The 25,803-nt window shown below is 42.9% G+C and overlaps 1 protein-coding gene across 1 annotated transcript in view; it reads right to left on the minus strand.

Annotated features, from left to right (window-relative positions):
• LOC146194849 (uncharacterized) overlaps positions 1 to 25,365 on the minus strand; it is a 32,207-nt gene extending 6,842 nt beyond the window's left edge. The window contains exons 1-3 of the mRNA XM_084596652.1: positions 25,100 to 25,365; positions 24,696 to 24,990; positions 11,736 to 11,879 (exon numbers count right to left, since the gene is read on the minus strand). Coding sequence (XP_084452778.1) covers positions 11,736 to 11,879; positions 24,696 to 24,912 — 361 coding nt within the window. The 5' untranslated portion in view covers positions 24,913 to 24,990; positions 25,100 to 25,365. The remainder of the gene's footprint in view (positions 1 to 11,735; positions 11,880 to 24,695; positions 24,991 to 25,099) is intronic.
• Positions 25,366 to 25,803: the final 438 nt, after the last annotated feature.

Here is a 25,803-nt window from a genome sequence, read left to right on the forward strand (position 1 = left end):
AAAAAAATTGCATGTGATTCGAACTTCGGTCTTTTAGGCCTGCAAGCACGCACTTTAACCACGGGCATATGGGGATGAACAGAAAGCGTTAAAGCTAGAGTCAGAATGGTTGGTTATTTCTGAAGGGTTGTCACATATGAGGGATTTTTAATCCGACAACTTTAGCTAAGGAAGGCCGAAGCTTTAAGTCAATGCTTGATCTTTTATTTTGTCATGTTATTGATGTCACATGTGTCTTTTTTGTGTACGTCCTCGGTCAGGAAATAAAGAAAAAAAAAACTACACCACAGCAGGACACGGTGTTGGTGGTTATATATCTACTTATGTAGTCGAGATTGCTCTTTTGTAGTTTGTGTATTTTTGTAGGGTGTAGAATTTGTGGTCGTAATTGAACGATCGCCCTTGAAACACGCTGCATCTTTTTCCTGGCTATCACGAAGGGTTATCCGCGTCCCGCATCTTTACAATGTATCGCTTTCTTGCAGACAAACCTCCGAATGTCACAATTTACTAGTGCTTATGTGTTTTGTCATCGTCTTCGAACGCATGCAATTTTTGCTACATATAGATATATGCGGTGCACCAACACTTGTAATACTGCTTGTTTTAGCTTCACCTGCTGCCAGCGGAGCCGCGACGTCAATGAATTTACTTCTGACCAAGTGTTTTGCATGCGTAAACACTTGAGGAAGCGACTCTTGATATTCGCCTGACCTGTGCATGTTTCGATGGTCAGCGATGTTTCATTTATTCTCGAGCGTATTTTATCCGCGCTAACGAACCGCTACGTTCTTGCTTGCACTTTCGCGTTGAAGGTGGCAGATCTTCAGTCGCAGATTATGAAGATGCACCGCAATATCGTACAAGCTGCAGCGACTGTTGCACGCACAAAAACAAAACGCGATGCATGTATATACTTGCTAGCGCACACATCCACGGCTTCATATCTTCTAGGTATGTACGAAACAACGCGTACTCCACATATACAGAAAAGTTTTAACGTATATTATATATGGTTTCATGCTTATTTAGCGTGAAGGCATATTCCGACGTGGTCGTCCTGGCTGAGCTTCACGATCCGCCCGAGTTGTACTGAGAAGCGGAAATACTCTGTCCCGTATCAGTTTCATTCATATCGGATTTGTCCGGATTTGTACGGACCAGTCAATACAGGACTGGTCCGCCCTGTTTCATATCCATACCGGACTGGGATGTCGTGTATAAGATGCATACGAGAAATGGTCTGCCCTGTATTAACTCGATACCGGACTGGATCGTCCGGATTGAGATTCATACCGGACATGACCTGTCCGATATAAACCCGTTTAAGCTTCATACAGGACTGGTCCGCCCTGTTTCACATCAATACCGGATTGGGATGTCGTGTATAAGCTGCATACCGGGAATGGTCTGCCCTGTATTAACTCGATACCGGACTGGACCGTCCGATTTGAGATTCATACCGGACATGACCTGTCCGATATAAACCCGTTTAAGCTTCATATAGGACTGGTCACACCGGTATCAAATTTATACGGAATAATACAGGACCGGTTCAAACCCGTTTGTCGCGATACGGGATTTTTCACTAGGGTCCTTTCCGGAAAGCTGGCAACCAGGCAGGGAAGCCTTTGTTCCTTTTATGCCATCTGGTCCAAACCGAAAATAGCAGACACAGATTCGTCAGGGCAGAGTTAAAAATAAATCCTACCTCGCCGTGTCTATTTAGTGGGCTAACAGTAATGATCACCCATCTAAGCTTTACATTCATGTCTTCGGTACCAGTGTTTTCCTCGCCATTATATTTACTCTGTCACTTGTTATCCGCATGAATAGGTTTTAGACGACTCTCGGTGGACAGCACAACAACCTGAGAAGAAGCCGCAAATAATGAACACCTTATCTGGAGGTACCCGAACAACGTCGTGACCAGGAAGGCGACAGTCTTTCTACTCCTAACAAGCATGATGTTAAGAATACGATGACTGCATTCTCAGGATACAGGTTTCGAGGAAAGCCGCCTGCTGAGGATTATTCAACGTCCTTTTTACTAGATAGTCATCGACGAAGCAAACGACAAGAGCTAAAAATTTATGTATTTTTCCTGCATAATGCCAGGGCAAGTCAGGGCATTTACATGACAATTTGAATTCACTATTGTTACTGGAAAACATACTGGACACATGATCACTATTTACAATTGTTGTCATATAACGAGAAAAGGTGAATAATTAGTCAATGTTGAGTGATTATAGGCGTACTCAGTAAAATCGTGAAAATATATCAGCAGCCGTATAGCCTGGCTTTTCCCCTACTCTCACTCAGTTGAGTATTTTTAGAAACACTCTAAATCTAGGAGAAAATGAAGTTTGAAATGAGGGGCTCCTCACGGAGACATCAAGAAATGAAGCCAGCAGCCGGCGAGGCTAAGGAAAACATAGGGAGCTTTTTTAATTTGCATTTTGCTTCTTGCTTTCAGGATCAGGAGAGGCATTCATTCTTCAGGTAACTGACAGACTTGGGTGGTTCCGGTGTGTTGCTCACTCACGAACTAGTGGGTGCTGTCATTTTTTGAGTTGTTTTTTCTTTCATACAATGGTTCTGTTTCGTTTTACAGGGCATAACTTCCCGAAGCCTCTCAAGCAATGAGACACGTTGCGGCGGAGGGCTACCGATAGTTTTGACCATCTGAGTCTTTTACGCGTACAGCACAAGGTCACATGCATTTTCCTCCGTCGAAGTACGGCCACCGAGCTTGACTTTATGTGTTCAATAGCTCGGCGCCCTAAGCGCTCTGCCACCATGGTGAGGCATTTATCCATACCCAAATCGCCGCGGTGTGGGATATTATAGGTAAATTGGGCATGTGCGCTGCAAATATTGGTGATTGGCATGTGATAATTATCAAAACTTCTGCAGCGGAAAAGAGAAATGTGCATTTATTAGAGATATAAATGTTCAAAATCGAGCTCATTCTTAGTGAGGGATAAAGTGCTGTAGTAATATTTATGAGATGCGAAACAAACGCAAACACAAGCACTTGCCAAGTAAAGATGTTGTTCCGCGAAGCAGCTTATAAAAAAAAACAGTTGCAATTAACAACACAATAAAGATAAAGGAAATCACATGTATGTGGCAGATAACCATCTCATCCTCTGGCCTCCTTCTTAGCAATTATTCATACAATATCTGTCATTTAAAATAGACCAGATTTTCTCCTTCGGGTGCATCGAGAAGGTAGTGACAACATTATATGAAAATTTTGAGGCCACGACATTTTGTACTGTCAACCTTCTAGAGGTGTTCCGGTGTTAAATGCTACAATGTTGAAAGCTTTGCTATAAAAAAATGTCATTCGTCACTGTTGGCTGTCAACAAAAAATCGAGCATTTCCAGGAGCGCTCACTGATGGCAGATGACGTGACAAGGCGCTAATTGGTTATCAGGCCTGAGCGACATCATACAACCATGTGACAGCTTCCAACATGGCTACACAATCAGATGGGAGCATGAGGGAAGTCAAACCTTTGAGAATCTCTGAATTGCGAGGCAAGCATACTACCCGTAGGCCACGAAGGCGCGTTCGTACGGTTGAAGTACCGCTTTATGTTCATGTAGCCTATTCTTTGCGCAACGGTATGTTAGGAGGATTCCGATAAAAACTATTCGAGAAAAAACAGAGCTTCAAAAGGTAAGCAATAAAGTGCAAGTATTGTACGTGAGCGAATATTCGCAAACTTTTAAGAGATTAAGAAGCCCCTCCATTGTGTATAATGTTTTTCACTCCTCCTGTGTTTTGTGGCCCTTAGATTTATTTTGCGTTCCTGACGTCTTTTTGTTAGATACCATCCAGTTTCACCAATGAACATTGCAAGGGAATAGAAGTAACTTGAGTTATTTCTCTCACCCACTCCGCACGCTTCCTATCTCTTAATGTTACCCCTACCATTTTTCGTTCCATAGCCCTCTGGGTTGTCCTCAACGTGAGTAAAAATTTTTTGGTTAGCCTCCACGTTTCAACCCCTTAGGTGAGTACAGATCAGATGAAACTGTTGTATACTTTCCTCTTGAGCGATACCGGTAAGCTGCTTGTCATAATCTGCGAGTCCTTGCCAAATGCGCTCCATCCCAATCTTATTCTTCTTGTTATTTCCTTTTCATGGTCCGGATCTGCGGTTACTACCTCTCCTAAGTACACTACTTCCAGCACTTCGCTACCTAATGTAAACTGCTGCTCCTCTCCGTAGCTGTTGAACATTACCTTAGCCTCCTGCATTTTGATTTTCAACCTACCTTTCTACTTTTCCTGTCTAGGTCATCAATCATTATTTGAGTTTGAGTTTGAGTTTATTTGATTTAGACAAAACTGTCTGGGTGAAGAGGGCTAAAGGTGACACGCGTGGTCACCTGACTGGGCCCTAGACACCCTGCATTCATGCAGACAGAGTTTGGAACACAGCAAGAACACAGCAAGTTTGGAGCATAGCAAGAACACAGCAAACGATTTCATGTTGCAATATATACATAGGAAAAAAAAACACCTTTGTTACAAAACAAACAATACCCACAGATAGGTTTGCTTGACAAAAAAAAAACTTTGTTCCAAAAAAATAATACATACAGACACGTTAATTTGACAGAGCGAAAAGAAAGACATTCCAGAAGAACTTGATCTTCCAAACAGTGTATAATATGCGAACATTGCATTGCTTACACACGCCAGCTGGTTTAAACTTATTCACGTGGCATTCGCTGAAGAAAATGACTAAAGAAGAAAATCTTTGCCTGTTTCCGGAAGCAGGCAGAGAGGAACAGGTTTTCATGGTATCAATCAGGTCAGGATAGAGGTTCAGGAGGTTAGGAATTTGCCAACTGAATAATTGTCTACCATAATTCGTCCGGCAGTTGTTCTTGATAAAAATGGTTTTCCTAAATTCGTAATGTGGCTCATGTTTTGTATATTTGAATATGAATAGTGCTGGATTGCTTTTAAAATCTGAAAAGGCAACCTCTGACAATCGCAGCTTAAATAATGATTCAATGTCCAGAATTCGATTTGGCCTAAAATGTATTGATGTCGAGTCACGTCGTGATAGATTTTCAATAAAGCGGACACCTTTCTTCTGTAATATATAGAGGCTTTCCATATTTGTCCTCGAAGTGCTGCCCCATACAAGCAGGCAGTAATGTAGCCGCGAGTGAACAGTGCTGAAATAGAGCTGATGCCGGAGATAACGAGGCAACAGTAAACGAAACCGATTGAGCATACCAATGCATTGTGCAACACTGCGTTTAATGAAGCGAACATGACAAGGCCAACTCAGGTTTTCCTGAAACTGAACGCCTAAAAATTTGATTTCTGAAACCCGTTCTAGTGGTCGCGACTGAAATATCACTTCATTACTAATATGAACAGCCTTGTTAACTGGAGTAAACACAATATACTTTGTTTTGTCAACATTTAATGCTAGCTCATTTGCAATAAGCCAATCAGATAAATTCTCAAGTCATAGATTTATATGTGGAATTAAGGAGTCTAAGTTTTCTGCTGAAAAAAATACACTTGTATCGTCGGCGTAAAGGATGATAGGAGGAGTTTCTGGTAGAGATACAATGTCGTTAATGTACAGAAGAAACAAGGTAGGTCCTAAAATTGACCCTACCTCGGAGGTGAAACCATTGACAACAACATACTGAGAGCGGCATGAATGGTAATTCTGCAATAGTTTAAGTGGAACCCCTCGTATTCCATAAAATGGCAGTTTGTTAAGAAGTATATCATGTTTAATTGAATCGAATGCTTTACTAAAATCTAGAAAAACACCTAATGTGTACAGATGATTTTCTATGTTTTTGATAAGCTTTTCCTTGATACTAAGCAAAGCAGATTCAGTCGAGTTATTTTTTTGAAATCCGTATTGGCTAGAAGAGATTAACTCATGTTTATTAAGGTAGTTAGTGATTCTAATATTAATCACTTTCTCTACTAATTTGGAAAACAACGGGAGAACTGATATAGGTCGGTATTTACTGATGATATTTGCAGCACCGCCTTTAAACAAAACAGCCACTCTTGCTATCTTCATTTTGTCGGGGAAAACACCTGTTGTCAAGATTAGATTTGTCAGATGACAAAGTAGGTTAACTATTAAGTCAGCAATTGCTTTAATTGGTGCTACCTTAATGCCATCAAAACCACAGGAACAGCTGTTTTTGAGGCCAAGTATTATGTCATTAACCTGTGAAGGAGTTGTGCGATATAGGAAAAGGCTATGTTGTACATTAGATTCTACGTATTGTCCAGTATTTCTGGACGTTGTTGCACGAAAGGCTCCAAGTGCCAAAAAACGCCTGTTAAACTCATTAGCAAGATCTTTACCACTAAGATCAGTTCCTTGAATTGTCATTTGAGTTGGTACGTTCTTCTCCGGTTTCTGTAGAAGATCTTATACTGTACGCCAGGTTTTTTGAGTGTCAAAATCATCATCATCATCAGCCTGATTATACCCACTACAGGGCGAAGGCCTCTCCCATATCTCTCCACTTAACCCGGTTCTGTGCTAGCTGCATCCACTTGACCCCTGCGAACTTCTTAATCTCATCGGCCCACCTAACTTTCTGCCGCCCCCTGCTACGCTTTCCTTCCCTTGGAATCCAGTTTGTTACCCTCAGCGACCATCGGTTATCCTCTCTTCGCACTACATGTCCTGCCCATGTCCATTTCTTCTTCTTAATTTCCACTAGAATGTCGTTAACTTGAGTTATTTCTCTGACCCACTCTGCACGCTTTCTATCTCTTAATGTTACCCCTACCATTTTTCGTTCCATAGCCAAAATAAACATCCGAGAACTTCTGAGCGTAATAGTTAATTCTAGACTTTTTTATACCAGCACCTAACTTATTTCTAATTTTTCTATACTCTTTTAGGACTGACAAATCTTTCGATTTTATAAACTGGCTGAAAAGTCTATTTCGTGCATTGATTCGTCTAAGCAGGTCTTGCGTAATCCAAGGCTTCCTTCCTTTTCTGCATTTGGCAGTTGCTACAGCTGGGAAAGCACATTCATACAAATTTGTTATTTTATCCAAGAATCTGTCGTCAAAATATTAGGATCCTCCTCGCATAGTAATTCGCTCCAGTCTATAGAGGAAACGAGTTGACGAAAATGGTCAATTTTTATCTTGCTTATAATCCGGAAATTTTGTGGTCGATCGGTACGTTCGACGATCTGTTTATATGACCTTTGAATGAAGCAGAAAGTTGATAGGTGATCACTGACGTCACTCAGCAGTACTCCTGCTATTGTACCGTGAATATCGCTGTTTGTTATACAAAGATCAGACAGTTCATCATCAGAGTTGCCTAGCAAGGCAATGCCATCAGCAAGATGCAGATTACAGAGGTATTCTCCATCTACCCTTATCCTTAACTGCTCCCATTCTAAGTCTCTGAATACTTCCTCTAAGCAAGCTGTGAATAGTACTGGGGAGATTGTGTCTCATTGCCTAACACCTTTCTTTATGGAAATTTTGTTACTTTCTTTATGCAGAACTATGGTTGCTGTGCAGCCACTATATATATCTTCCAGCACTTTCACGTACGGGTCTTATACCGCCTGATTTCGCAATGCCTGCATCACCGCCGAGGTTTCAACTGAATCAAATGCTTTTTCGTAATCAACGAATGCTATGTATAAGGGCTGGTTATATTCCGAGCATTTTTCTATCACCTGGTTGATGGTCTGGATTTGATCGATAATAAAGTGCCGTTTCCGAAAACCTGCTTGATCCTTTGCTGGATTGCAGACTAAGGTTGTCCTGATCTATTAGCGATTACCTTAGTAATTATCTTATGCGTAACAGACAGTAATTAGCGTCCCCTTTCTTATGAATGCGGATAATGTTTAAGTTCTTCCATTGTTCCGTCACCGTCCATGACACCAGGCACTGCGTATACAGGGCGCCCAGTTTTTCTGGCACAATGTCCCCCCCGTCCTTCAACAAATATATAGTTATCTGATCCTCTCCAGCAGCTTTCCACTTTTCATTGTTTTTATTGCTTCCTTAACCTCGTCCTTAGTCACTGGTGAAACGTCTGACTGTTTTCCCTACCGCCAATATCATTATGGGCCTGACTAATTTGGCTACTGTAGATATCCGTATAGGACTCCTCAACTACTTTGACTATCTTGTCCATATTCGTAAAGACGTTGCCCGCCTTGTCCCTTAGCGCATACATCTAATTTTTGCCTATGACCAATTTCTCCTTCTCCGCTTTAAGGCTTCCCCTGTTCTCTACAGCATGCTCAATTTTCCCCATGTTATACTTCCTTATATCGGACACTTTGCGCTTATTGATCAGCTTCGATATCTCTGCTAATTCTATCTGGTCTGGTGGATTTGAAGCTTTCATACTCCAGCGTTTCTTAATCAAATATCTCGCCTCCTTAGACAGCTTACCGGTATCCTCTCTAACAATCCGACCGCCTACTTCTGCAGCGTACTCAGCGAGATTATTGAAGATATCAACATCCGCTGCGCCAAGGACCACTGTGTAAGCACACCTTCAATCTCATTATCGGAGAAAGAACTGAAATTTCTAAGCGCCTCCGGGCATGCGTTATAATGGTTTCCTTTCCTTTCTTACTGTTTTATTGTTCACCGCCTGGCTTTTTGCTGTATCTACAATTTTACTGGTTGTAATTGTTTCTTCACCCGTAGCCATGTTACTCCTCATAATGTTATACTTTTAAAGATTTTTACGATTTTACCCTTTTGGGCGCTGACAATTGCTTCTGCCCTTCGGCTTCAGTTTGCTTTAGTGTGTTTTATTCTCACGAAGGCCCTCTACACCTTGAATTTCACCTTTTAGGTTTTATATATTTTACCGATGTTGCCTTTCATCTCTCATTATTGTTAATCCATTACTTATCTTGTGTTCCATCGACGGCTGTTTTCACCACAATTTCGAATTTTTAATTTTTAGGTTTATAGTATTTACCGCCATTGCTTTTCCATGTCATCTTCCTTTATTGCTAATCTATTGTTTATTTTGTTTTACATTCAGGGATGTTTTTTCACCACAGTTTCTTCGGGACGTGACTATCTTCTGACGGCTGTTGACTGAGCACTATCTTTATCGATGTTCAACTCCCAGGTGTCTTCGCTATGTAATCTCTGCTTTTTTGCAATAAACCTCAGTTGATAGTCAGCGCCCTGTGTTTGTGCTTTCTTGTGTCTCTGTGTCCCGTCCTTTGCGCTGTCCCTAATTATACGTTTCCACTGGCGGCCTGTCCAGCAGGTACAGGAATTCTTACCACTCCTTACTGCTCACAGGTCTAACCGCCGTCGTGATCAGTTCCGCAGCCGCTGGTAACTGAGGGCCGTGGTTGATAGGAATAATCATTGAAGGTTGCGGCTAATTACTGCACCAGCAGGCCACCTCCTGTCCCGGTGAGGGAGTGCGTGGCCGGAGGTGTTCACCGGCATCTGGTTGCACCCCAAATCTGTTTATGCAATTCCATCGACACGCGGATTTTTTTTTTTTTATCCGGTAGAGATTGCGCGGCACCGGAATTCGAACCCCGTTTTTCTTGCCTGCGAGGCGCATGTTCTACCGCTACGCCATAGCTGCCCCCGCTTAGTATTGCTTACGCAATAAACAATTTCTGTCGGTGTAGGCGTCGACTTTTTGATGCTTGGTAGACTGAAGAAATCGCTTGCATGGCAGCTAGCACAACTGATGCGCAATGTGCGACAGTGTTCGTACGCCCATCCCAGAAATTGCAAACATACATCTGTTAGGGTTGGAAATAAAATATGACAAATTCCGTGGCCCTTATTTCCCGGGATGCAATTTCGCAGGTTTGAAAAAAAGAGCTCAACTTTGATATAGGCGGTTTGTGTCACCTAATGACAAATACCGCAACCCTTGCTCACTCTCCGTTTAAAGCCTCGCAGCGTGGAATGTTTATGTGCATACCTTCGGGCAGGTAGTCTGGCAGGTGACATGGAGTGTCAGTAACAGGTCGGAGGTGCGCTGGTTGCCGGTGCTCGGTCATTAAGTCTACAGTGGGCGTTACCTTAAAGCACGGGAAACAGTTGTGGGTGCGATAGTGACATCGCTTAAACAGTTGGGGGAGGCTCAAGCTTCTCCTGAAAAGCAGACTCGATAGCGCCTTTTTGCAGAACCATTTGGTCCCGCAAATTGTTATACGTATTTTGTTTCACGTTGGTAGGGTGTAGGAAGGCGGTTCCTCTGCCTGACGTCTCGGCGAACGCCTCCGCTTACAAATAAAGGTTTTCAATGTGAGGTACTTATCTCGTTGGTTCAAATTCTCATCGCAACCTTATAGTTATGTGGACAGCAAATTGGTATGAGGTCACCCTGAACGCCGCACTAAGAGCGGCTGCCGCATAGTTTGGATGCAAACCCACGTGGATGTTTTATTCCATATAGTTTCCGACACTTCTCTTGCGCATCTCAATCCTGAGGTATGGCGAAGGGAATTTGGCCGAACGAGATCAATGCGCAATCGCGTAAGAATAACTAGCATACTAATACAAAACCTGTTGTAAATGATTGACGAATGATCACCGATTGCGCTCTTACTTGTTTGTATTTGAAATGGCATGATCATATCATATCATATCATATCATATGGAAGTATAAGTCCTTCCTGCATACCTGTTCATCATCATAATCATCATCATCATCCGCCTGAATATATCCACTGCAGGGCCAAGGCCTCTCCCATATTTCGCCAATTAACCCCGTTCTGTGCTATCTGCATCCATATGAACCCTGCAAACTTCCTAACCTTATCCGCCCACCTAACTTTCTGCCGTCCCCTGCTACGTTTTCCGTCTCTTAGAATCCAGTTTGTTACCCTTAGCGACCATCGGTTACCCTCTCTTCACACTACATGTCTTGTCCATGCCCTTTTCTTCTTCTTGATTTCCACTAGAATGCCAGTAACTTAAGTTATTTCTTTGACCCACTCTGTGCGCTTCTTATCTCTTAATGTTACCCCTACTATTTTTCGTTCCATAGCCCTCTGCGCTGTCCTCAACTTAAGTAGAACCCTCTTGGTTAGCCTCCACATTTCAGCCCCATAGGTGAGTACAGGTAAAATTGGTTGGTTGGTTGGTTTGTGGGGTTTAACGTCCCAAAGCAACTCAGGCTATGAGAGACGCCGTAGTGGAGGACTCCGGAAATTTCGACCACCTGGGGTTCTTTAACGTGCGCTGACATCGCACAGCACACGGACGCCTTGCTTTTCGCCTCCACCGAAAAGCTGCCGCCGAGGCCGGGATTCGATCCCGCGTCCTTATTGTATACTTTCCTCGTAGGCGATACCAGTAAGCTGGTAGTCATAATCTGTCCATAATGCGATGCATCCTCGCGTGCATACCGTATGCCCTCCATTAGTCACCTGTGATATTTTTATTTGGCGCAGATAGCTTTCACATGGCTGCAAATATAGTATTATCGACCCTCGAGTAGCCTTTAAGGAAACTGGTTAAACGTTGGTTCATTGAAGGTTTTAGTTGTCAAGTTTGTATTATCGATAATTACATTTGCATCGATTACATCGATTGCAGGTATCACTATAATTCAAATCGGGTTTTCTTACGTTACTGACAAATCCTGTCTGTTTTACACTTCTTCCTTATGCCTCTAGCCAATTAATTTGTTTCAGTCTTGTAGCAGAATACTGCACAGAGAGCTTACCGTAAATACCACCGAGTGCAACGCTCATCCATTGGATGTTTGGAGAGAAAGCCGCACCCACGAGTCCGATGACGCTGAGAAAGGCTGACAGCACGGCCACATAATAGACAGGGATCTTCGTTTGAAGAACAGTTACTAAGAACCCTGCACGACAGTCAAAGAAATGGATTGAAGTGATTTCTGCATTGGCTAAAAATTTCGGGAAGTATGAGAACATTGAATTATTTCCATTAGTGCGACAAGTATTTTATAGCCCAAAACGTTTAAAAATGTGAAAATTCATGTCCGACCACTCTGCGACCTAGTCCTATGCTCTTTGAAATTGAGAAAGTATAAAACAGTTCCTCTTCGCTTACAACCATGGGTTAGTAATATGCAATTGCCTGCAACTCTGTGAACTCTTTAAGATAAGTACAGCGAAGGATTTATCAGATATAGCAACTATGTCAAGGAGACGACTTAAGAAATTCACCATGTCTAATCATGATGTTCTCAGACAAGTCAGCGCACAAAACATTCAGGTGTTTAGGACTGTCATCAATCAATCATATACCAACTTTTATTTCCCAACATGAATACACAGAAATGTATGCTGATCAAACAGCACGCAATGCTTGTGAGAAGCCCAGGCAGCCTATGTTGCATGTTTTAGTGGGAATAAATCATTACAATTTCTGCAACGATTCATTATCAAGAAAGAGGGAAAGAAAACAACACGCACACACAAACAAAAATAACAGCAAGTTTCCCACTAGGCAAAAATAGTCATATGTAAAATAACATTTAACAAGACAATGTTAAACACCACTTCCTTACGTCTGTCAGCCTTTTAGTTTATGATTTTGATCCATGCAATGTTTCACTTAGTTCGTAAACGTACCCGGTACATAATAAATTCTGGCTTTCTTTCCATAGTGAGTACCCACGATTAACCGTATCCCTATGTTTTTTGCAACGATAGATCTTTTTTACTGATACTTAAATTCGTTTGAATAATAATTTCAGGTCAGGACAGTGTGCGTAAAGAGCTCATGTACTGAAAGCATTCCCCGAATTTAGTGCTTTATTTTGTGTCTGCTTGTTCTCATTCGGTTTCATAGGTTATGATGTTGACAATTCTTTTAAATACACGGTCAATAGTTTGTTATTTATAATGAAAACGTGTACCATATAAAGTGACACCATAGGCAACAACTTATTCGGCTAGTGCCTCCCAGTCGAAAAAAGCTACAAAAAATGTTCTTTATTTACGACAAAATGTTTGTGCTGCTCTTGAGAGGAAACCTGTTGTCAAAGCAGAACTTTCTGTAGTAACATTAGAGTTTTATGTAGTTACAACAGAAAAGTACAACAAGACTGCAAAAAACAGAAAGCTACAGGAAATATACAGATCCATAGTAAATTCTGACGTTTGCAACAGAACTACATAACATTTAATTTCTGTAGTTGTTTTTTCGACTGAGCCTATACATAGTTCTAATCATGACATGACTTTTCCCTCGCATTCAATAAATCATAGCCGCAACAGCTCTCAGCTTTCCGCACGCGTACGTGGCAAGGTGGCTCCAGGAAAAATGCTGGTCAAACAAGATTCCTAAACACTTAACTACTGACTCGAACTGTAAATGTTCGCAAAAGCATATGGTACAATTAGTGGTATGTAAATATTTGTTCCTATTCAACAAAAGCATCTTATCAGAATTTCTGAAGCACATTAGTGGTAATTTTTGATGGTTATGAAAATCGCAATCTGGGAGAACTATTGTGCAACCGCTGATATGCCATCTTGAAAGCTTTGACGTCCCGTGTGAAAATGCTGAATTTTCAGCGCAATTACTCTGTCATCATGGTAGCGAAAGTTGTTTTCATTCAGCGGCAACATTCCGAGATCAGAAATTATATGTTATGACGTATTGGCCTTGTGTGCTTCCTTGCGGCACACAAATGTTATTATTTGAAATTAACATCAACGGTCCTCTAGTTTAGCGCACTGCAGCCAGTGAGCAAAATAATTCTGAAAAAAAAAAATTAATAAAAGCGTGAAACCTAGCTTCGCTAACTTCATCAGTAATAAATTATTCTCTACCGTATTAAATGCATTTGTTAAGCATAGGAATATAGCTAAAACTCCAATATTATTTTCTATGCTGTGCTTATATAATACGAGAATTCTTCTAGCAAGGAACTTTTTATTTTTTGTGGACCCCTAATTCGCCGTGTTATTCAGGCAATACTTTTCGCACAATGACAGAATTGCAGAGAATATATATTTTTCCACCATGTGTGCATGTGCAGCAATCGGCCTGCAGTTTGCGCACAAATTCCTCTGACCATTTTTGTAATCTGGCCTCACAATTGAAATTTACAATTCTTTAAGCATTATACCTGTCTCGAATAACTTGATCGAGACATGCGGAGCACCACTAATGCTTTTAGTACATGTTTCGTGTGGCGTGCGCTTGTGACAGGTGTGTTCGCATATTTTATTGTCTTACCTGCAGATTTAGAAACTGGGATTGATCACATTGTGATTACTGCTCCTAGCTCCTCGGATTTTATTCTCGCGTACAGAGGTTATTATGGGTGCGTTGCGGAAAACATCGGGGCCAGATGACATATGAAAAAAAAAAACGAAATGCCGCCAGGAAAAGGCCGCAAGGAGACAGAATCATACAAGGGTTGCCTTACGCATCAATCAGCGCTCGTGTCTGTCTTCTTGTGTCTGCTCATTTCCAGTGCTGTTCTCGATGGCGTGATTTCAGAGTTGCAACACAAAATTTTGCCGCTAATGACTCTTATATCCGGCACTGTAACAATGCCACGCCCAACGAGCGGGACAATGATTCTACTCGTTTCCGGTCACGTTATAAAAGGCGAAACACAAGTTCCGCAGTTTTGTTTGCGGTACAGTGTTCACGGCAAGGTTGCCACGCTCATCACTCAGTGTGTCCTATTAGTAGCCACAGCAGCGTATTTCGTATATTCCGTATTTCCTATTTCTTATAGAATATGTACAGATTGGCTGCAATACTTTCCAATTTTCCCCTTATTATGCAAACTTGGGTTTCAGCGAGCTCAAGGGGACCGGAATGGGAGAATTTAAATCCGGCGACCATTATGTATTTTATGGTGGGCACGAATCCAAGAGAAGGAATGGGGTCGCTCTCATAGTAAACAGAAGAATGGGGAAAGCGGTGCTACGGTACAACCCCAAAAACGACCGAATGATTTCAATTCGGATCTAAGGTCATCCTTTCAACATAACAGTTATCCAAGTCTATGCACCAACCACTACTGCTGAAGAAGCTGACGATGAGAGATTTTATGCTGACCTGCAATGCCTTTTAGACCGCAGTCCATCATCAGACGTCGTTTTTCTCATAGGAGAATGGAATGCGAAGGTCGGCAGTGAAGAAATATCCAAAATTACAGGCAAGTTCGGTCTTGGTGAGCTGAGTAAAGCTGGGCAGAGGCTAGTAGAGTTTTATCAAGAGAGCAACCTGACCATAGCCAATACTCTTTTTCAACAGCACAAGAGGCGCCTGTGCACATGGACTTCACCGGCCGGTCTGTGCAGGAATCAGATCGATTATGTTCTTTGCCGGAAGAGATGGAAAGCGCTATAAAAGCAGTAAAAACATGGCCTGGGGCCGATTGTGGCCCCGATCAACCGCTCCTTGTTGCTAAAATTAAGCTTCGATTGTGGAAAAAGCAGAAAACTAGAAGGCCTTTCAGGTATAATCTGGATCAAATTCCATCAGAATATGCTCTGGAAGTGAGGAATCGGTTTCAAGAATTAGATCTAGAAGACAGAAAGCCTGAAGAGATGTGCACTGATGTTCGTGATATAATACAAGAAGTTGCTACTAAGGTAGTTCCAAAGCAAAAGAAATGCAAGAAAGCAAACTGGTTATCTGAAGAGGCTTTACAAATAGCGGAGGAAAGGAGGATGGTCAAATTTATGGGGAAAAGAGTAAGATACAAGGTTCTCAATACGAATTTTCAGAAAATAGAAAGGAGAGATAAGAATGCCTTCCTGAACATGCAGTGCTAAGCAGTTGAGGACAAAAGGCAATTAAGGAACACAAGAGCTCTGTATAAGACAATCAAAAATATCAAAGGAAGCCTCTGTGCTAAGCTGGGCGTAATAACGGAGAAACAAGGCAAGAACCTCACTGAAGCCTCAGAGATTAAGAAGAGGTAGCAGGAATACACAGAAGAACTGCACAAGAAGGACTCGGATGTGCAAACCCAACATAAGACGGTTGTGATTACTGATCTCGAGCCGGGCATCCTGATAAGTGAAGTTGAATGGGCCTTAGTCAGCCTTGCTAAAAAAATGCTAGCAGAATTGATGGCATTCCAGCTGAGTCACTTCAAAGCCTCAACCATGACACTGTCAACATTCTGCATACATTATGTAAGAAAATTTGGACAACCCTGCACTGGCCACAGGATTGGAGGAGGTTAGTTTACATCCCCATTCCAAGGAAAGGCAGTACCAAATATTGTTGCAACTACCGCACGATCGCGCTTATATCGCATTCTAGCAAGGCGATGTTGAAAATCCTCCAAGGTAGGCTACAGCAGTATGTGGACGGGAGCTTCCGGACGTGCAAGCTGGGTTTCGCAAGAGCAGAGGAACTAGAGACCAGATGGCCAAACTTCGCTGGACCATGGAAAAAGCAAGAAAATTCCAGAAACCCATCTACTTCTGCTTCATTGATTATGCGCGAGCGTTTGACTGAGTAGATCACAGCAGATTGTGGCATGCTCTACAAGATATGGTAGTTCATATTCACCGCATCTGTTTTCTCAGGAACCTGTATGAAAGGCAAGAGGCCACAGTCAGAACTGGGCATGGTCTTACTGATTGGTTTCCGATTGAGAAAGGAGTGAGACAAGGCTGCATACTGTCGCCCTGCCTATTTAACCTATATGCAGAGTGCATCATAATAAAGGCCGGCCTGGACGAGTCTTCAGATAGAGTGAAGATTGCTGGAAAACGTATCAACAACCTTAGATATGCGGATGATACCACTTTATTGGCAGAAAGTGAAGTGGAACTCAAGAGACTTCCGATGCTCGTACAAGAAGAGAATGAGAAGTTTGGGCTTATACTGAAGATTAAAAAGACAAAGGTTATGGCGTCTTGCCTATCAAGTCCTGGAGCATCAAGGGACAAGAACTGGAAGCTGTGACAGATTTTCTCTCCTTGGGCTCCAAGATTACTCCGGAAGGAGACTGCAGCCATGAAATTAGGAGACGCCTGCTTCTGGGAAAAAGAGCCATGGTTAGCCTTGACCGCCTAGTAAAGAGCAGAGACATTAGTCCGCCAACCAAGATCCGTATAACTCGTGCTATGGTCTTTCCAGTTGTGATGTATGGATGCGAGAGTTGGACTGTGAAAAAGGCTGACTGCCGAAGAATTGACGCGTTTGAATTGTGGTGCTGGCGAAGACTCTTGAGAGTTCCTTGGACTGCCAGAAGATCAAATCCGTCTATATTGTCGATCATAAACCCTGACTGCTCATTGGAGGGTCGAATTGTAAAGTTAAAGCTCAGCTACTTTGGTCATCTCGTGAGAAGAGAGGAGTAGCTGGAGAAAGATTTGATGTTGGGAAAGGTTGAGGGTCACCGGAGAAGGAGTAGGCAGCGAACGTGATGGCTAGATGGCATCCTCGAGGCGCTGCAGATGAAGTTATGTGATGTTAGGAAGATAGTAAGAGACCGGATAGTGTGGCGTGACATTGTCCATAGGGTCATGAAGAGTCGGACACTTATGAACAACTGAACTGAACTGATGCAATATATGAACCACTAAATATTATCGGCTGAAAAAGGCAGCACTTCACAATTTTAGCTATTAGCGGCGAACTTCTTCGTGACTAAGAAGACAGCTTTCTATAAAGAGGCGTTTTTTTTTTCTTTTTGCAACCGCGAATGCCCACTTTTGTGGTCAGTTTATATTGTAGCGGACATTTGCTCTTGGGGGAATTATTTATGGCTCCAGTGAGGCATGACACTTCCTTTTTCAATATATCTTTGGACACACTCTCAGAAACCTCAGATTCACCCGGCGCCTCGGCAACTAGCCATTATTTCGTGGGTATCTAGTCTTGTCAAGATCACACTACTGGGCAGTTGCAGTCTCAAATCGAGAGAAAATGCTTTCACCAAGTAAATTCATAATTTCGTAGCGAAAACTACACTGCGCTAAGTTTTCAAGCCGTCGGCGTTGCGCCGTGGCACCGTGTTCCGTATGTTGAAAGGAAGAGAAACAGGAGGAGGAGGAGCAGGAGGAGAAGACGAAGAAGAATGATTTCAACCAAATGAAGGATCCAGCACAAAAATCGCAGCAATCTTGTTTGTTATGCCTAAATAAATTTCATATTTTTGAAGCAAGGCAATGACATTAAAGGAGAGCTCAGCGGGACATGTTTACCATGTTTTGAGTTGTGGCTCTCGTGAACAAATTTCTGCACTTTGGGCTCTTTTATTTTCATCGCCTGTCATAAAATGCACTGCGATAAATAAAACATTGCCACGTTAAGTGTCATTCAAGGCACCAAACGAACCAGAAACATACGAGAGGTTTGCTGAGTACAAGAAATAGTTCGGTAATCATCCATCAGAACAAGAAAAAAAACGCGAAGAAAACCCCGAACGCAAAAAAAAACACTCCACTGTTGCCAGCCAGTAAGAGTTAAACATAGCCGAATATATTTCAACAATTTTAAGAATTTCGTTTGTGCACACTTAGGATGGCGAAACGCCGGATACTGATAGATTATACTCATTTACATGCTTCAGCAGCTGTTCACGTACTCTGAACGACACTGTTGGTAAAACACACGTTGAACGTTCATGTGTTGAAGTTGAAGTTGAAGTTAAAAATTTATTTTTGGATAAAAACAGCGTACAAGAATATACAGCGGTTTATATAATCCAGGACTTGGGAAAGAAAAGGTTAGTCAAAGGGGAAGAGTGAACAAGTTGGTACAACGATAACAAGCAGGCGGTGAGGAATACTGAAAAATAGCACGACGATTGAAGATGACATATAAGTGGCCAGGAAGATGAAGATGCAAAGTGATTGCATTTTATTGTATTACCTGTAACATTTAGCAGGCAAGGATTTACGATGGCAACGAAAAGCAGAAATTGTTGCCGCTTTGAAGGGGCTATATTGGCTTAGTGTGGAGAAAGTAAAACATGCTGGCCATCACTGACTGAAATCGGCGTTCAGAAGTCGGGCCGCCGCGGTATTTCTCGCACCTTGTGCATGTGCTTGAAGCCATAGAAGATCACAATATTCAGGGGAGCACCAGCAGCTGATAGCTTACGCGCCAACCACACTGCCTCTGTTCATATGGGGGCACTGCGGCCATTGTTATTGTCTCAAAGCGCGTGCCTCTGTTCATTTGGGGGCACTGCGGCCATTGTTATTGTCTCAAAGCGCGCGCGCTTTTTTCTGTTTGCATTCGTGTTTGCGCGAGCAGGCCTAGTGCGCATGTGGAATGGTATAGGCGGGGAAGCGAAAGTAAATAAGCGCGTCTAAAGCAAGGCTCGTTGCTTTTTGCCCGGCAGACTAGCGTGGGGCGGCCAGCGTGCATTCAGGACCAGCCGAATGTGCACAAACGACCACACAAAGATCTGCGAGAAGACGGAAGCAGGGCCGGCAGGAATGGCTTAGTCGTATTTGCGTGTCTCGCCGCGGAAAAGCCCTGGCCCTCCTTTTGCTTCATCTTTGTTGTTCTATTGCCACGCGCATGAAAGGTATGTTTCCGGCGCAGTAGCGCTCGATGTTGTTTCTTTTTATTGACTGCTTTTTCGTTTATCCGGAATAAACCGGTGTTTTGAAAAAAGACTGGATTTGTTACTCTCCGGGCGAGACCATGGCTCGCAAACCCATTTCTTTAAGGGCGTGGCCTTTATTATTAATTAAATAAATACCTGCACATTTCCTAAACTTGACTCGCCGGCCATAGGCTCTGATGCCGACTGCGACATTTTATCTTTTCTTGTACATAGTAATCGCTCATCTTGAAGATTACATTGTCCTTTCTAAACGATCAATGCAGTAAAGAATTGTATGGCATCAGTGACCCCTTGATTCGTTCGTATTTTGCGCACTACAGGGGCGGAGGATTAGGCTGGAGCTCAATATGGGTATCATCTTTCGCTTTTAAGCAATATTTTTCTGTTCGCGTGGGGCAGAAATGAGCATACAGCATATTCCCAAACCAAACAGCACCAGCACCTTATACAAGTCTTAGTTTCTATGCTTATGAAGTTGCTTCTAAATACAACAGGGCGAAAACAAGTGCAGTTGGTGTTCTCAGCCAACAGAGCAGGAGCATACGCGGTCAACTCAAGGAGAACCGCCGCCTCCAGGTCTCGTGGCATGCAGGTTTATTGCGAACGTGTGCCGCAGCGTTACTGCGAGCCTAAGAGGTTTAGGTGGAGAAGAAAAAGAACACACTAGTAAAGCCGGTCAAAAACAACCGTGAACAGTCGCTACCACTAGATTTGGTGTATGCGACAAGGACATTCTTCATCAGACGTCGTCGCTGCATACTCTTTTGGAAAATGCAGCAAGGCTTGAATTATTTTCCTTGTGGTTGCTACACAACCTGCCCTTCGGGATAATGAGAAACATCTGCAGCTGTTGCTATGAAAGGCTATGTGCCTAGAATCTGTATATTTTGTAGCTCGTACTTGATTTATCTCTTGGTGTCCTTGTAATTCTGGAACGCTTTTCCGATGTATGCAATGCTTCCAGGCCTAGAGGAAAACGTGCACCTGCTGGCATGACTGCGAGGTCACTGTTACGAGGTCAATGCTATCGTGAGACGGCACCGCGGCACAGGCATACCAGTAACAGGATTGGCTAGAAACAATGCGCATGCACTGCAGCAGATGTTTTCTGCATTTTCGAATTGTAAACCTTGAAGCAGAACCTTTATAGCTGTTATAGCACACAAAGTGGCCGTCAAGAGGGAGTAAGCCGTTCCGAGAAAAAGGTTCCGATCTTGAAAGACGCTTGCTTTTGTTCTGATTGATTTGCCTTGCTCTTCATGAGCAAGTCTCTGGGTTGCGTGCGAGTTTTACTACCATTAATTTCCTAAGTATTTTGATGTCTTTTTGTCTTTTCCCCTTTTCCGCTAGTTACGTCGCCTTAGTCGCTTTGGGACGTTAAACCCCACAAACCCACAAAACCACAAACCTTTATTTCACATTAAACTCAGTTCGTGGCTCGGTGGCCACCTCTTATTTTTGTTTCTCGCTCCTTCGGTATATGAATCACTGCTTTTTTTTTCCACTGACAGCAAACTAGCAGAAACATGTGGGTTCTACACTACAGCCTTTTTTCAGGAGAAATGCTGCTGGACACCGAATAGGCCCAGATATTCCCGACACTATGTGGAGCATTGGAAACGCTTGCAAAAATAACGTGCAGCATGTTCTGAACCTTTGTCTTGGTAAAAGCAGAAAAAACGAAGAAATCCTAAAAAGGAGCAAGGGTTCCTACAAGGTGACGCTTCAGCATTGTCTGGAATCATAACTAGGTTCCTTATGTATTACAATAGATGAAGCCCGAGTGTACTTCTCACTCTTGGGCTTCCTTCTTAGTAATGACTTGTCGACTAGCCTCAAGTGGGTTTTGCTACCGAAATTCCTCAGCAGCAGCATCATGTTTTGCTTTTGGAAATATATGCGACATGCTCGAGCAAATGCCATTTAGAAAGACTCTCCTTTCGTCAACCAGCTGTAGCACTTGCCTTGATGTCGTGTAACAGAAGTTTGCGGGAAATCGTTACATGTGTGCAGCTTTACGAGTAGCGTGCAGTAGGGAAAAGGTGCGGCGCCTGACCACCTATACATTAAGAAGAACATGCAGTGAAGCTGCAGAACTCTCAACGGGAGGCTGTATATCAATGTTTATGCTATTCTGATATGGATTAATCCAGGCTGACGCTCACTGCGTCTCAGAAGTGCGCCTTTATCATATTGCAAAACGAGCATTTTCAATTTATGAAGCCTGTTTTTTATTCATTCTCGCTGCCAAGACGATCAGACAACAGAGCTTAAAAGAAAAGCTTTTGTGGAACGAACACAGCTTCCAACATTCCAGCAGCAGCGAACCATGATGAACAAAGGAGTTTCCGCACGCCTTTTCGCAGTGGACAACACTGACGAATATGTCCAATGTACGGACGTCTGGAGCTACATTTTAGGTAAGTACAAATAGACCATAAAGCCGGGTGGTAGCGCTATTCTGCTGTTCCAGTGAATATACGTAGACAGGCCGAAGTGGCGCACTAGGAGGAGGCAGCGTCATCATCATAGCGTGGGTCTTTAAAGCAAATGCAGTATTGACGTTGCGGCAGCTTTATTGGGAGATATATAGATTCTCGATTAGTAGCATTTAGCTATTCTGAGAATAATATTAGGAGGCTACGCTTGGGTTTGGCTTGCATTGCAGACTTGAGATAAGCGTTCACAGCTACGAACACGCAATCAGTACTTTGCAATTACACCAACGACCACGCCACAGGAACAATTTAAACTGCAGCTTCTCTGAAATTCGTTTATTGCGGTGTATTTACGCAGGCGCTTATGTGTATTTATTCCATGCTCCTCTTATACTAAGTATAGCAGGTCTTATGTGTGATGTCACATTGGTTACATATGCGTTAAAAGAATAGGCAATATGCACTACTCCATGAAGCTGCAGGCAAAAGGTGATTGACGTCTACTTTGGCTACTTGATTAAGCCCTACAGAGTTTCTCATTCTCAGATACAACATATGACCGGGCACCTAGAAGTCCGTAATCAACGAACGTTTAAAATTATCTGACCCCGCTGCTGATAACATCCGAGAAACAAAAAAATAAGGTCGCGAAATTATTACAAATGATTACAATATTTCGCCAAGACGCTGCGACCAGCAGGCTGTGTTTGACATGGGAACGCTGATGCGAATGGCAGCCATAACGAAGAGCCGCAATGTGGTCAATGATTGTGGTTATATATGGAAGGGCGTCTCCTGCTGCCTCTTTCTGCCAACTTTCACAGGAAAAAAGCAGGAGGATATTTCACGCCAGCTTAGTGATTAAGCACTGCACTGCCTTTGTACTCCAGTGATAATCTCGAACCAAGCACCCAGTAAACAATAAGTTACGATGGTCGTATAAATGAAGTTGAGAGCATGAATGCATAGAATCCGCCTCTAGCCGCGTCAGGAAAGTAGACCCCTGAGGTTCTTAGAGGTAAGTGGGCCGGAATCTAATACCCGCCTGCCCAGCGCAATTAATCTTTGACGTTTGTCCCTTTTCGAGCTGCCAGCCATCGAATGCATTCTCTGTAGGATATTAATTTGATCGTGCATCATAGAATAACAGGAACACTAATTTTTTGCTACAATTACACTCCTGCTCACCATTCCGAAAGAACCATTCCTGCATAAGCCTCCTCGTTTAATGAGAGTAAGCGTGAGCTTTACGTTTTGTTATACATCTGTACCAAATACAGCCCTTCTTTAATCCCTTGATTCCCGGTATGGTCTATAAGAGCGCACATTTCAAGCCAAAGCAATCAGTTCAGTTCAGTTCAGTCGTTCAGTCGTGTCCGACTCTTCGTGACCCTATGGACCATGTCACGCCACGCTTTCCGGTCTCCCACTATCTTCCTAACATCACATAACTAAAGCAATCAAGTATTTGTTAAAAAGTTTTTAAGCTCAATAGAAAAAAGTGTCTTCAGAAATATATGTCATGAGTAAAGATTCAGCTTGCTATGTCCTAAATCGAACCTGGTTTTTGCAGTGTGGTTATGTCTGACTTATTTATGACCATTCCATAGACGAGAACGGAGTGTTCTAATCACATTTCTAAGTGTTTTCGATGCACGAATCTATTTACCGGCTACATTTTCAACTTTCGTTGCCCGTCATGGTTAAGTCCAATAAGGCAGATGGATATCCCGACATAGAAATGTTACTATAGCAGGAGTTTCAGACATTTTCATGTGTCATTATCGTAAGTGACACTTCAACATAATGTCAGGCAAAGAAGTAAAAACTGTGAATAGTCTTTTGAATTATCACTGCCTCCACCAACGATATAACGAAGATAATAGACCGTTAGTGTGTGAACACTTCTAGCCCTGCATCAAGGAATGCCGTTGCAGGAACAGTGTCGCCGCATGGCGCCGCAAGCACGCCAAAAGTCTGTTTCAATCGCGCTATTGACGTCAATAAAGTAGCCGTATGCTCCTCAAATTAGGTTCTTGTATTGAAACGACCACGTTTTCCGTTTGCATTTCTCACTTGTCAACTGCCAACTATGTGGCTGAGATACTATGAGCGGTGGTTATTTTTATTATTCCACCACCAGTCTTAATTTATTATTAAATGCGAATTTGCACATGTCGATATAAACGGCATGAAGTCTGCGTTAACTCAATTAGCACACGCCGGTACTATAGCTCTTACGTTGGACAGCACAGGAGCACACTCTTAATTAAAACTACCTTTATTCACAATCTGCATTTTGTTCGTGCCAAAAAAGCGTAGGCCAGCACTCATACATCCGTGCTATGGAATAATCTTTGCATAGCACGGATTAGACCGGCAATTATTACTGTTGGTTATGAGTAGCGTCGCAACCAATGGGAACTATTGTGGAGACATATCGCAAACCATCTGCTTTCTGCACTCACGTGTGCGTAGCTGATGCCGTGAGTTGAATGGTACCTTATTACTATTACTGTTTTTCTAGTGCCATGAGCGCTGACTAAACGTTCTTTGATGCCGTATGTAAAACGACTAAATATTAGCATCTGTGTAACCTGCGTAGATGCATTAAGCCCGTCCTACAATGAAAATATAAGCGAGGAATTTGAAGAGTAGCTAGCGGGTTTATGTTTTCATCAGCAAGTGGAAAATTACTTACCACCTAGATTCTGCGTGAGCAGAATAATGCTTTCGGGCCACGATGCCAATTCACGGTTGATGCCAAACTTGTCCATAAAGAGCACATACAAATAACCCGTGCTTGATTGCGCCATGCTGAAGAGGAATGCAGCGCACATCGCTGCCAATGGTATCGTCCAGCAACAGTCCTGAGGATAAATGGGTTGCGCCTTCTCCCCGACACTGGAAGCCGCCATGAGGAAGCAGATCGGATTCGACCTGATGAATAATGAAACCGTTGCTGCTGACACCGAGGGCAATCAAGGTCGCAGCTCCTGAAAGCAAGGTAAGACGATTCTCTCACTTGCCCATATTTGTGACTCGCAAAGATATAACTTTCGAGTATGCCGGAGTGCGGCCAACTAGATGACCAACCGAACTTACCTGAACAGGCAGCGAAGATTACAGAAGTTTTGTGAGCAAGAACAGTCGCGGAGCGTTTGCCATTTCGCTCGTTTGATCTTCACGTTTGCAATGCTCAAGTAGGGAGGGGTTGTGTGCGTAGTTTACACTGGCCATTTTCTGATGACACTGAAAGGAGCAGGTTCTTTTTTCAGGGCAACCGCTTCTTCGAGCTCAGAAATGGTTGGGAAATCTGAAAGATAACTTAGCTCGGGGCACCATCTTTGTACCTCTTCTTCGGCCTCCGTTTTTCTCGGTGTGCGGTGTCAAAGTAAAGCTTGATAGCATGTGATACCAGTGGCTGCTATGCGCCTAACGGCCAACAGAAATTCCCGCAGACAGAAAACGGGCGACACGACCGCGTATCGCAGCTGTTCTGCAGCTTTACGATCTCTCTCGCAACGTCCAACGATGCGCCTGTTTGCGGCGGAAATTCCATGGCATTGTTCAGCCACGTGGAAGAGTTGTGTATGCGAAACTCCCAAGCAGGTACGGATGAGGCAGATAAATGTTAGAGGGAACTATGGAAAATTTATTTGGTTTGAATTTATGTTTGTAGCTATTTTGCAGTGGAGGATTAAGGAAGAAGAGCGATGCAAGCGGGAATTTATAGCCACTGCGGACGGTTAATTCATAAGAACTGTAATAGGACTGGAATCATTCTTGTGAAGGCAGATGCTAAATAG

This window comes from Amblyomma maculatum, chromosome 3 (genome assembly GCF_055883805.1).
Source record: "Amblyomma maculatum isolate TAMU_Amacu chromosome 3, ASM5588380v1, whole genome shotgun sequence".
NCBI classification, from domain to species: Eukaryota; Metazoa; Arthropoda; class Arachnida; order Ixodida; family Ixodidae; genus Amblyomma; species Amblyomma maculatum.